Raw genomic sequence first — 12,691 nt, 5'->3', positions numbered from 1 at the left:
TCACAAACAGAACCTAGGTGGGTGTGATGGTGCACATATGTAATCCCAGTACTTGGGAGGCTAAGACGAGAGGACTGCAGGTTTGAGGCCAGCCTCAGTGGATTGGCAGGACTCTGTTTCAAAATAGGGCTGAGACCTGTAACTCAGAGGTGGAATGACCCTGGGTTCAATCCTCAGGGCAAAAAAAAAAAAGCAAAAATAGAAACTGTCGGCGCTCGGCAATCCCCCCAACCCACCCGTTCCCAGTCATTCCTTCCCAAGGCAGCTGCGGTGGGTCCTCTTATCATCACTGATCCATTCTGCCTGGTTTTAAATTTATGTAAAATGTTCCTTCATTTTCTTTACTATTACCCCCTTTCACTTCATCCTCATAATGACCCTAGAGTCTGGAAAATGCCTCTCATTCCCATTTAATGGGTCAGCAAATTGAGGTACCTGCAATAATGTAGTAAGTCCCGCGACCCCACGTCAGCATGGACGCAGGACTGAAAGCAGGTTCTAACCCAGATCTTTGGAGTTGACTGGTTGCAACCTCTGCTGCCTCCATGCCCACCGGCCTGGATTTCTGCTGTGGCCCAGGCTCGCTGGCTCCTTCCACTCCCTTTTTTTTTTTCTTTTGCGGTACTGGGGATGGCACCCAGGGACATTCTACCTCTGAGCTATACCCCAGCCCTTTTTTTTTTTTTTTTTTTTTTACTTTTTGAAACAGGTCTCACTGAGTTGCAAAGGGCCTCACTACGTAGCTGAGGCTGTTCGTGAGCCATGATGCTCCTGTCTCAGCCTCCCGAATGCTGGGATTACAAGTGTGCGCCACATGACAAGCTCTGCTCCCTTTCTTCTTGGCGAGCTTATTGCACTTGACACTTCTACATACATGCATGCACACATACATGCATGCACATATACATACATACACACATAACATGCATGTATACATGCTCACACATGCGCACATACATGCATACATGCATAGTACATACATGCATACATACATGGTATTGATTGCCCCCGCCACTAGAATGGCAAGGGCAAGGCCTTATCTTGTTTGTTGCTTTATTCCCAGGGCCCGGTTTTACATGGCAGACGGTAGGCACTCAATAGATCTTGAGTGGAAGGAAGACTTAATCAGCTCTGAATTCCCCCCACCCAAATACAGTCGCCCCCGTGAGGAAGGATACGTAGAGCTTGAATCCAGTGTTTTGCTAACAGGGACAGTGCTGTGGACTTGAGCCAGAGGCTGCAACAAAGACCGGAGGTGTCAGGGGAAAGAGGCCCAAGCCAGGAGGCTGCTCATCTGCGGCCAGGAAGCCCGCCCCTCCCCCAGCCCTCCAGCCAGCCCAGGTGCCCCACCCGAAGCATCACAGAGGAGAGCCAGCTGCCAGCCCAGAGGTGACAATGAGGCTCCTGTGGCCGCGCCTGGAGAGGGCCCGGGCTCAGGCAAATGAGCCCGAGCGCACAGATATAGGGGGCCTGCCCACTCGGCTTCCATTTCAGCACTGGCCAGGATGGAGGGCAGCCTACAGCCGCTCAGCCTGGGGAGGGAGCCAGGGGGCGCAGGCGACAGCCAAGCCCTGGCCGAGCTCCAGGAGCTGGCCCTGAAGTGGTTCACCGAGACGCAGGCCCCCTTCATCCTGCAGAACGGTGCCCTGCCCCCGTGGTTTCACGGATTCATCACCCGCAAGTAAGACTGCCCCTGTCCACGGGGCCAGCATGGCCCGCAGCCCCGAGGGGCTGAGGATGTGGCCTCAGACTCCAGAACAGCTAGGTCCTGCCCTTTCCCTGTGCCAGGCAGGAACCCCGGGGAGCAACTGGGGGGAAGTGAACTGAAGAGCGATATATACTCGGCTGGTGGCTTCTATGGACAAGGTGGAGAGGGCACAGGCCCCCACTTAGGTCTAGGGTGGCTGAGCCAGGTGTGATGGGGCACACCTGTAATCCTGGTACTTGGGAGGCAGGGGCAGGAGGATCGCAGGTTCCAGGCCAGCCTCGGAAACTTAGAAAGACCTTGTGCTTCAAAAGAAAAAAGGGTTAGAGATGTAGCCCGAAGGTAGAATGTCCCTGAGTTCAATCTCCAGTACCCAAAAAAAAAAAAAAAAAAAAAAAAAAAAAAGAGGTTCTAGGATGGCTGGGGCCATCAGGCCTCAAGTAAGACAGAACGAGGGCCGGTGGGAGCAGGATGCATTCAGGCCAGTTCTAAGTATTAGGACGAGTAACTAGAAGCTTTTATCATTCATCTTTCTTAATTGCAACTAAGCTACAACTGTCACAAAAGGGACCGTGCCAGGTAAACTTGGGTAACAGTTACCCCAGAAATAAAGGCAAAGATGTGGGGTTTGGCTTTCTGCTTGGGCTGCATCTCCAAGCCACCAGAGTACCCGATGAAAGAGAGAGAAATACGTCCAGCTACAAGGACCCAGCACAGCACCTGGTGTAGGCCAGGGCCAGATTGCTGGACATCGCTGTGTCAGTCGGCAGGGCCCTGTGCTCAGGAGGGACACGCACCTGCCTTAATGCTCTACTGTTGCTATCTTGAAATTCTTAGCAATTTTTTTTTTTTTTTTTTTTGGTGTGTGTGTGTGTGTGTGTGTGTGGTACTGGGGATGGAACCGGGCAGCATTCTACCTACGAGCTACACCCCCAGCCCTACTTTTTTTTATTTTGAAACAGGGTCTCACTGAGTTGCAAAGGGCCTCACTAAGTAGCTGAGGCTGTCCACGAACCGCAATCTTCCTGTCTCAGCCTCTCAAATGCTGGAATTACAAGCATGCACCACCACGCCCGGCTTCTTAGTAATTTTTTGAGCAAGGGATTCCCACATGTTCATTTGACACCAGGCTCTAGAAGTCCTGTTGCTGGTCTTGAACAGAGCAGGTGCTCAGTTGAGTTGGAGAGTAAGCAGGTGGGAGAATATCTGGTGCATGTACTGTCAAACCAGATGACAGCTGGAATGTTCTGCCGTGCCTCCAAAATACTTGGCACCAAGTAGAAATAGATGTAGCTGCCTGGGGCTGAAGGGGACATGAAAAAAGAGGTCCGCGGCCAGACTCTGTGAGCTCCTATTATAAGCAGGTTTGAGACCTACCAGCATATTCTTCCTGCGGAAACGCTTGTGTAGTGCTCACCCTGCACAGCTGCATATAGTGGTCCCGAGGAAGGGCTTCTCACCACCTAAAAGTGTCCAGCTGTGCCAGGTGTGGTGGCGCATGCTTGTAATCCTTGCGCTTGGGAGGCGGAGACAGGAGGATCACGCAGGTTCGAAGCCAAATAAAATGTAAAAATACATCTGGGAGGGGAGTATAGCCTGGAGGTAGAAGGGTTCCATCCCCAGTACCACCAGAAAAAAAAAAAAAAAAAAAAAGGAAAGTGTCCAGCTGTGTGGACTTATTCTTGTCCATCGTCATCAGGTGGGAGCGTGTGGTTGGAGTCGTGGCTGGCAGGCTTGCTAGTGACGCTGCAGTGGGGGGAAGTGAGGTGCCTGTGGACTCAGGACCCCGATCTAGTCCAGACAGTCTTGAATGAGCTCTCAGTGGAGCCTGCAGATTCCAGCCTGAGCCTCAAGAGGCCACTGACCCACTGGAAGATCCGAGGGGGCCTCCCTTGGCTGTGTCTGGGGTCTGGGGCCCAAGGGCATGGCCTCTGGGGACTCTGAGTAGCTCAGGCTGCTAGGGCTGCTGTTAGGGCCCCAACTAATGGAGTGTCCTCTGCCCAGAGAGACGGAGCAGCTACTCAGGGACAAAGCTCTTGGCTGCTTCCTCATCCGCCTTAGTGACCGGGCTATCGGCTACATCTTGTCCTACAGGTAAGAGGCGGGGTTGCTCTGTGAGGGCCAGGCAGGCCCCGGCCCCCATAGCTCAGCCTCGCAGACTAGCGCAGGCCTGCCCAGGGCCCCGCCCCTGACTCCTCAGCTCATGGGGGACTGTCTCCACACACACTTTCTGGGCAGCAGGAGCCACCTGTGAGGGATGAGGAATGACAGCACAGCTTTCATGGAGAGAGCAGGGCCAGGGGACACATCCTCCCTCCCCATGGGAGGCTAGGGAAGCCTTCCCAGAGGCAAACTTTGAGCCCAGAATAGGAGGAGCGGCAATTTGCTAGGCAGGAAGGAGAGTGAGGTTGGGCGTTCCTAACCAGGCACAGTGGCACATGCCTATGATCTCAGTACTTGGGACGCAGAGGCAGGAGGATCGCAGGTTTCAGGCCAGCCTCAGCAACTTGGCAAGAGCCTCAGAAACTTAGCGACACCCTGTTACAAAATAAAAAGGGCTGGAGGTGTAGTGTGAAGGTAGAATGCCCCTGTGTTCAATCCCTAGTCACAGAAAGAAGGAAAAAGAGAAAAAGAAAGGAAGAAAGGAGAGAGAGGGAGAGAGAGAGAGAGAGAGAGAGAGAGAGAGAGAGAGAGAGAGAGAGAGAAAGGAAGGTAGGTTTATTTCCGGTAGATGGGACTGCATGTGGACATGTATGAGGTGATGGGAGCCACAAGTAGCCGGTTGGAGCAGGATGTGGGGTTCCTCTAGGGGACCACCTAGAGAGGGGGCAAGGCGCAAGACAGCCTTGGATGTCTGGCTAAGTCTGTAGACCAGGAAGGGTGATCTGGTTAGACCTCCATTTTGCCAGGGTCCTCCAAGCAGCCTAGGCTGGGGCAGCGGGGACTGTGCTGTTGGCTGGATGCTGAGGGCTGTGGCCATAGCGAGGAAGAGACAAAGGGGGTCAAGATGAAGTCAGAGACAGTGATGTTTGATCCTGGCCCAAGAGCAGGTTGGTTTTCGGTGCTTGTCTATCTGTAAAAAGGGAATATTCTAGCCTCTATAGGATAATTGAAAGTGTTCAGCCGGGTGTGGTGGCACACGCTTGTAATCTCCGCGCTTGGGAGGCTGAGACAGGAGGCTCACACAAGTTCAAAGCCAGCCTCAGCTACTTAGTGAGGCTTTCAGCAACTTTGTGAGACCCTGTTTCCAAATAAAATATATATTTTTTTAAAAAAAAGGTCTGGGAGTATAGCCCGGAGGTAGAGAGCCTCTGGGTTCCACCCCTAGTACCACCGAAAGTGTTCAATGAATCCACATATTTAGAGGTGCTTGGCATGCTGGACAGTGGTACACACCTGTAATCCTAGTACTTGGGAGGCTGAGATAGGAGGATCACAGTTTCAAGGCCAGTCTCAGCAATTTAGTGAGACCCTGTTTCAAAATTAAAACATAAAAGGGGCCGGGTATATAGCTCAGAGGTAGAATGCCCCTGGGTTTCAACCAAAGGAAAAAAAAAAAAAGAAAGAAAGAAAAAGAAAAGCTACCATTCAGGGAAGGAAAGGTCAAGTACAGCCTTGAGAGTCCTATATTACAAGACATATCTGTAAGCAGGGCGTGGTGACGCGTACCTGTCACCCCAGTACTTGGGGGGCCGAGACAGGAGGATTGTAGGTTCAAGGTCAGTCTCAGCAATTTAGTGAGATGGTCTCAAAATAAAAAATAAAAGGGCTGGGGGTGTGATTTAGAGGTAGAGTGCCTTGGTTTCAGTCACCAGTACCAAAACCAAAATACAAAACCTCAATAAATATATGTAACAAAGGACATGAATCCAGAGCTCCTGCGGACAAATGTGCAAAGACAGACAACTCAATGGGTAAAAGGAGCCTTGGGGATGGAGAGGCTCCACACCTTGATCTGCTTTGCAGTTACCTCGTATGTGGAAACTCATCCAGCTCTGCACATTTTGGATGTGTGTGCTTCCCTGTAGGCTAATCTTCCACATAAAAGGAAAACGGCGCGGGTAGCACTTTATAGTCTGAAAGGGGAGGCGGGAAATGGAGCTCCGTTGTTTCAGCAGGGCGGGGATTCAGGTGAGGCCAAGTTGTGAAGCCGCCCGGTTGGATCTTGTCTTTAAATTTTGGTATTTTGTTCATCATAGATTTTTTGGGAATTCATTTTGATCTAAAATATTGCACTATTCGTTCACTTGATGACTGAGATTTTTAGCATCCCTTTTCATTTTTGCACCCTAGGTGAGGGCCTTACTTGAACCCTCCCCCCGCCCCAGTCCACAGAGCAGGCTCAGGTACTTCCCAGGCCCCCACGGTTTGAAAACCTCTCCCCAGCTCCCTGAGGAACGCACTGTGTCCCCCAGCGGAGGGCCCCGGGGCTGGCGGTCTGTCCTGGAAGCCGAGTTCCTGTCCTGCACCCGGGCAGAGCCGGCCCAGTCCACGCGTGCTTGTGTTGCAGGGGCAGCGACCGCTGCCGCCATTTCGTCATCAACCAGCTCCGCAATCGGCGCTACCTGGTCTCAGGGGACACCCTCAGCCACAGCACCCTGGCCGAGCTCGTGCGCCATTACCAGGAGGTGCAGCTTGAGCCCTTCGGGGAGACCCTGGCTGCTGCCTGCCCCCGGGTAGGCACCCCTCTTCCCCAGGGCGAGGGTGGCATGTGCAGACACAGGGTGTCCATCACCTGGACATCTGAGGCTCTCAGTGCGGGGTCCCGTCTGAAAAGCAGAGAGCGTGGCCGCATCCTAACCCGGGGCCAGCAATCCATGGCAATGTTTTATTCACTCGTCACAGGGGGCTTGTGATGACATGCCTGCTGTGTCTCCACTGCTCCCCAGACAGAAGACAGTGACCTGTATGATGCCATCACCCTGGGCCTGCACCAGGCCAGCCTGAGCCTGGAAGAGCCACCCTCCACGGAAGTCCCCAACAGGGCCGCCAGCCCGCGTCCCCCGGCAAAGCCCCAGGTCTCCTTTCTCCATTTGAAGAGGAGTCTGGCCATGAGGCCCCGAATCCTTTCCAAAGAGGAGAGCATGGAGGTGAGGCGCGTTCCGGGCTGCCCAGGTGAGGACCAAGAGCTCAGGGATGAGGCTGCCAGGCCAGTTAGGCCCTGAGAGGGCACGTTGGCTGGTCCCTTCAGTGGCGGAGGGTGAGCAGAGGCCCAGCGTGGATCAACCGTTGTTAACCCGGGCCATGGCCTGCGCCTCGGTGGGTTGGTTTCAAGACTTGGCAATTTTCTCATGATGTGACTGGGCGCGTCAGGTAATCTCTCTGCACCTCTGTTTACCATTTCTGAAGTTATCCTGAAGCTTGAATGAGGGAAGGGATACGCAAGAGCCAAAAATCCCTCTAAAACTGTAGAGTGGGGCCAGGCGTGGTGGCACACACTTGTAATCCCCGCGCTTGGGAGGCTGAGACAGGAGGATCGCATAGGTTCGAAGCCAGCCTCAGCTACTTAGTGAGGCTTTCAGCAACTTAGTGAGACCCTGTTTCCAAATAAAATATAAAAAATAGGTCTGGGAGAATAGCCCAGAGGTAGAAAGCCCCTGGCTTCCACCCCAGTACCACACAGAGACAAAAAAAAAAACCCAAAAACTGTAGAGTGGGGTGTCTGTCAGTACTGTATTCCTCTCCACAGCACCCCATGGGAGGGACTCAGAGTTTCCTCAGTATCATTCACGTCATAGCATGCCAAGGGCTTTTCCTCCTGTTTAGAATAAAAGCTACACTGCACCAGTCTCCACAAGAACCTTGCCAGGTGCCCAGCTGCCTCTCCCCTTCCTCTTGGCAGGGCTCACCTAGAACTTCCAGGAACCCACTAAGCTCCTTCCTGCCTCTGGGCCTGTGCACCTGCTGTTCCCTCTCCTAGGATGCTCTATCAGCCGCGTGGCTCATGTTCTAGCTGCATTCCCTTCTCCCCTTAAATGTCCCCTCTGAGCCAGGCACAGTGGCACACATCTGTAATCCCCATACCTGGGAGGCTGAGAAAGAAAGATCACAGATTTGAGACCTGCTTCAGCCACTTAGTGAGACCCTGTTTCAAAATAATAAATAAAAAGGTCAGGGGGTGCAGTGCTGAGGAAGAATGCCCCTGGGTTCAATTCCTAGTAACAAACAAATATAAATCCCAAACTATTATATTGTATAAATATATTATACAATATAACAAAGTCATATGTTGCCCATCTCCAGATTAGAATGTAAACTTCCAGGGCGGGCATGGTGGCACATGTCTGGAACCCTTGTATTTGAGAGGCTGAGACAGGAGGAAAGCAGGTTCAAAGACAGTCTCAGCAACTTAGAGAGACCCAGTTTCCAAATAGGGCTGAAGGTGTTGCTGGGAGGTAGAACACCCCTGGGTTCAATGCCCATCACCAAAAAATTAAAAAAATAGAAAAGGATGTAAACTCCCAAGGCTTGGTCCTACTCACCACTAAGTCCTTAGCACCAAATGAAGGCTGTCTGGCCCATAGCTGATGCCCACTGAAGTTTTGTTGCAAGGACACATGAGTGATAGACGTGGGGGTGGGCACTCTGAAGGGGGACTCTGAGGAACCCAGGGACCTCCCCGGAGAAGGGCGGAGCACAGCAGGGTGAGCTTGGCTTGGCAGTTGAGCTGGCGGCCTGAGGCTTTGAACATCAAAGACTGTCCGAATCCTAGCGCATGAGAGTTGGTGAGACCCTGAATGTCACATCCCAGACCTTGCATGTAACAGGTAGATGGAGGCCAAGATGGGGCCTCAGCTTACCTGAGAGAGTTTAGTTGATCTGAGGGCATTTTAACGGTGGGGGCCCTTTAAGAAGTTCTCTGTTCCTCTTTTTCCAGGACCCCATCAGGGCACCCCCAGTCCCGGAGAGGAGTGCCTCCCTGCTGGATGAGTCCATTACAGGCCCCAGTGACATCATCTATGCAGACTTGAAGAAGATGAACCAGGCACGGCTAGGCCTGGGCACGGAGGTGTCCGGCAGGCATGGGCCAGTTCTGGCTGGCAGCCAGGCTTGCTCCCCAGGCAGGGAGGCCCTGAGGAGACCCTCAGATGGAAGCCAGAATAGGCCTGATGGCCCTGGGCCTGCCTTCTCTGTGGGGAGCCCAGATCAGGGCCCCTCTATGTCTTCTACTTCCTGGGCCCTCCATCTGCCCCCCAGTTCTGAGACCCCAGGATCTCAGGCTGCTACCCAGAGGCAGCCGTTTCTGAAGCTGAGCCACGAGGCTCAGACCCGCTCCTGGGGCAGCTCTGCAGATACCTACAAGCTCACTGGGACTGCAGGTGGTCTGCAGGAGGGCAGGGGCATGGCAGACCAACGAGGCAGTGCCTATGAGCAGATGCCAACCTGCTGGGGTGGCCCGGCCAGATGCCCGTGTCCTGGCGCCGGTCCTATGTATAGCAAACTGTCTGGGCCCATGGACTGTGGCTATGAGAGGATCTCAGAGACCCCGGGACTCCCGGAGCCTGGGAACACCTACGAGCAAATTCCAGAAGGCAGGAGCAAGGAGATTGGGCGGACACAGAAGGTGAGCTCCGTGGGTGGCGCGGTGACTGCCTGTCCCTGGGGAGTACCTGGTGGGATCAGGGGACCTGTGCCCCCCAGGCATGGACAAGGTGGGTCACCAGCACCACCACCCAGAAGCTCCCAGGTTTTCCAGCCCTGACATCTGCCTGGTGGTGGTCATGGTGAGAGAAGCAGCTGCTGGATTTGGGTGTAAATGGGGGCTCCAGGCCCAGCTAAGAGCTCTCTCTGCACTGGACCAGACTCCCTGGCTCTCTCTCACCCAGCCACTGCAGGGGTCTTGGAGCCCCCTGAGAGGTGGAGAAGAGGCCCTTAGCCCTAGGCTGCCACTTCCAGCCTCAGCTTTGGGTAAGACAACTTCCCCAGAAACTAGGGTTGTCAGATTTAGGAAGATAAAACATAGGGCATCTTAAGGTGAATATAGTGGTGCATGGTTGTAATCCCAGTACTTGGGAAGCTGGCACAGGAGGATCACAGGCTTGAGGCCAGCTTTAGCAACTTGGAGAGACCCTATTTCAAAATAAAAAATAAAACAGGAGCCAGGTGTAGTGGCACACGGCTGTAATCCCAGTACTTGGGAGGCTGAGACAGGAGGATCACAGGTTCGCAGCCAGCCTCAGCAACTTGTGAGGTCATCTGCAACTTAGTGAAACCTTGTTTTAAAATTAAAAAAAAAATAGGGATGGGGGTGTAGCTCAGAGGTAGAATGTCCTTGGGTTCAATCCCCAGTACCACAAGAAATAAAATAAACCGGGGCTGGGAATGTAGCTCAGAGGTAGTAAAGCTCATAGATTCAGTTCCCAGCAACACACATACACACACACACACACACACACACACACACACACACACACACACACGCACGCACGCACGCACACACGCACACACACACAGAGTTACATTTGAATTTCAGATAAATATTTTTAGTATGTTTCAAATACTGCAATTATTTATCTGAAATTCAAATTTAACCAGGCATTCTGTCTTCTTACTTGGCAACCCTACCCAGGACCTCTTTTCTCTTGTCTGTAAAGTGGGCTGATCCCCTGGCTGTGCCCAGCCGCAGCTGCCCAGAGGGTAGTGCTAGACATCCTCCTGTGTTCAGGACCCGGGCCTGAGAAATCTCTTGGTGGATGAAGCTATTATTTCTGAGCATTTCTAATAAGGAGGATGAAGAGGAAGTGGGGATCCCGGGAACACAGTGGGTGGGAGGGCAAGGTTCCCAGGCAGAGGAGGCCTCAGTCCCAGCTGTGCTCTGCAATACCTGGAGGTAATGGGAGCAGTCCCCTCCCATGGCATGGCCTCAGGCTCCTGGCCTGAACAGGGATACCCTGAGTTCCCAGCCGAAGGCTCCACGGGAGCCCAGCTCCTCCCGTAGGGTACAGCTGTGCCCACACACATGCAGCAGCCTCTGAGGTCCTGACCCTCCTGGGGCCAGGCAATGGGTGGTCCCTTAAGAACCTCAGGCCAGATGTGGTGGCACATGCCTGTAATTCTGGTATTTGGGAGGCTGAGATAGAAGTCAAAGTTCAAGGCCAGACTTAATAACTTAGCAAGACCTTCAGCAACTTAGTGAGACACTTTCAAAAATAAGAACTAATAAAAAGGGCTGAGGACGTAGCTGGGAAATCGAATGCCCCTGAGTTTAGTCCCTAGTACCGAGAGAGAGAGAGAGAGAGAGAGAGAGAGAGAGAGAGAGAGAGACTGACTCTCAGAAGCCACAGCCATGTCTGCTGATCCGTGTCCTCTCCCTACTGTGGTAACCCTGTGTACAACCCCCCTCCCCATCCTGTCTCACCAGTGCACAGCCAGGCCCTCAGCTGCAGTAGAGCACTCTGGGAATTTGGGGACATTCAACCTCCAAGCTACACCCCCAGTCTTTTTTTTTTTTTTTTTTTTGGTGGTACTGGGGTTCCTGGAAGCCCTTCTACGTCCGGGCTACACTTCCAGACCTATTTTTTTTTTTTTTTTTAATTTGGAAACGGGGTCTCTTAAACCAGCAAGGCTGGCTCCGAACCAGCGCGATCCTCCTGTCTCCGCCTCCCAAACGCGGGGATTACAAGCATGCCCCACCACACCCGGCCCCAGTCTTTTTTTTTTAAACAAGGCCTTGCTAAGTTGCTGAGGCTGGCCTTGAACCTCTGATTCTCCTGTCTCAGTCTCCCAAGTAACATGACTGTGCCACCATGCCAGGGAACTTCCCATGTGTGTATGCATGTGTGGTATTGGAGATAGAACAAAGAGGCACTCTATCTATGAGCTACTCCCCCAGCCCTTTTAATTTTTTTGTTTTAAAACATGTCTCACTAGGTTGCTGAAAGTTTTGCTATGTTGTTGAAGCTGGTCTTGAACCTGTGATCCACCTGTCTCAGCCTCCCAAGCACTGGGATTACAAGCGTGTGCCCCCATGCTCGGCTCTTCTACCTCCTTCTATACTCCTCCTTCCCCTTCCCCTCCTTAGCCAGAAAAGGGTTGAAGGGTCAGAGGTGAAGTTTCAGGCACAGGGATTGGCTTACAGGAGCACACATCACTATCTCAGCCTGGCCTCTTTTCCTGGACTTGGGCCCCCAGCCCCAGGCTGGTGTCACTGGGTCTCTGAGCCTGGGTCTGTCCTCCCTCTCCAGGGACAGAGGGCCCTGGCATCTCTTTTCTTCTTGTAGCCTGACAAGCTCCGAAGGCTCTTCTTTGCAGAAAAGAAGCATAAATCCTGAGGATGGCCTGGCACCCGGCGGATCTCCTGGTACCCAGGCTAGCCAGGGATGGTGAAGCCATGCACTCATCTGCAGGTGCCTGTTAAATCCTCAGACCAGCCAGCTGCTGTGGACCAGGCTCAGAGTGCAGGCCCATGCCAGCCTGGGAGGCCTGAGCCAGCCCTTCTAGCCAACGAGGCTGCTGGCTGTGTCCTTCCCCAGTGCCTCTCCAGTCCCGGCAGAGGAGTTAAGGCCAGCAAGAGTGGGAACTGGCCCAGAGGAGGGATCAACACCCTTGTTTCTCCAGATGAGCACGCACAGACTTGGGCTGATTAACTGAGCCTGCCGCCCCCACGGAATACTTTACTTGCCAAGCATGTGGCGGGCCCTGGGCCAGGACAGACATTCTCCTAACTGGATGGCTGACATCGCGGGGTTGCTCTTGAAAACAAAACCAGTTCCCCTCCTCCTGGACCTATCAGCAGGAAGGAGGGAAAGGCCAGGAGCCATATCCTCTGCTCTGGTCCCATGGGGTTTGGGGCAAGAAGCCAAGGATATGGTGGTAAAGGCCCAGCCCAGGGGTGGTGGCTCTGATCTCTGACCTCTTGGCTCTGGCCAAGCTCCCAAGAACTGCCCTTCGGCTCCTCCCTGCCCCCTATGTTCACCAAGACCTCACTGTTCAAGCTGGGCAGATCCAAAGGGACCCCCAGTGAAGAATCAAAGACCTAGAGAGAAG

The 12,691-nt window shown here is 53.2% G+C and overlaps 1 protein-coding gene across 1 annotated transcript; it reads left to right on the top strand.

Annotated features, from left to right (window-relative positions):
- Positions 1-1,505: 1,505 nt before the first annotated feature.
- On the top strand, positions 1,506-12,684 carry SH2D7 (SH2 domain containing 7; the record flags this gene model as incomplete). The annotated part of the gene is made up of 8 exons (XM_080691669.1): positions 1,506-1,681; positions 3,710-3,799; positions 6,216-6,381; positions 6,595-6,795; positions 8,583-9,269; positions 9,313-9,429; positions 10,590-10,639; positions 12,576-12,684. 8 exons carry the CDS (start codon positions 1,506-1,508, stop codon positions 12,682-12,684), a joined length of 1,596 nt encoding a protein of 531 aa, XP_080547795.1.
- Between the last annotated feature and the right edge of the window lie 7 nt (positions 12,685-12,691).

This window comes from Muscardinus avellanarius (assembly GCF_963383645.1).
Source record: "Muscardinus avellanarius genome assembly, chromosome: 3".
Lineage (NCBI taxonomy): Eukaryota > Metazoa > Chordata > Mammalia > Rodentia > Gliridae > Muscardinus > Muscardinus avellanarius.
Note: the sequence above shows the minus strand (reverse complement) of the source record. Positions and strands in the feature narration are given on the sequence as shown.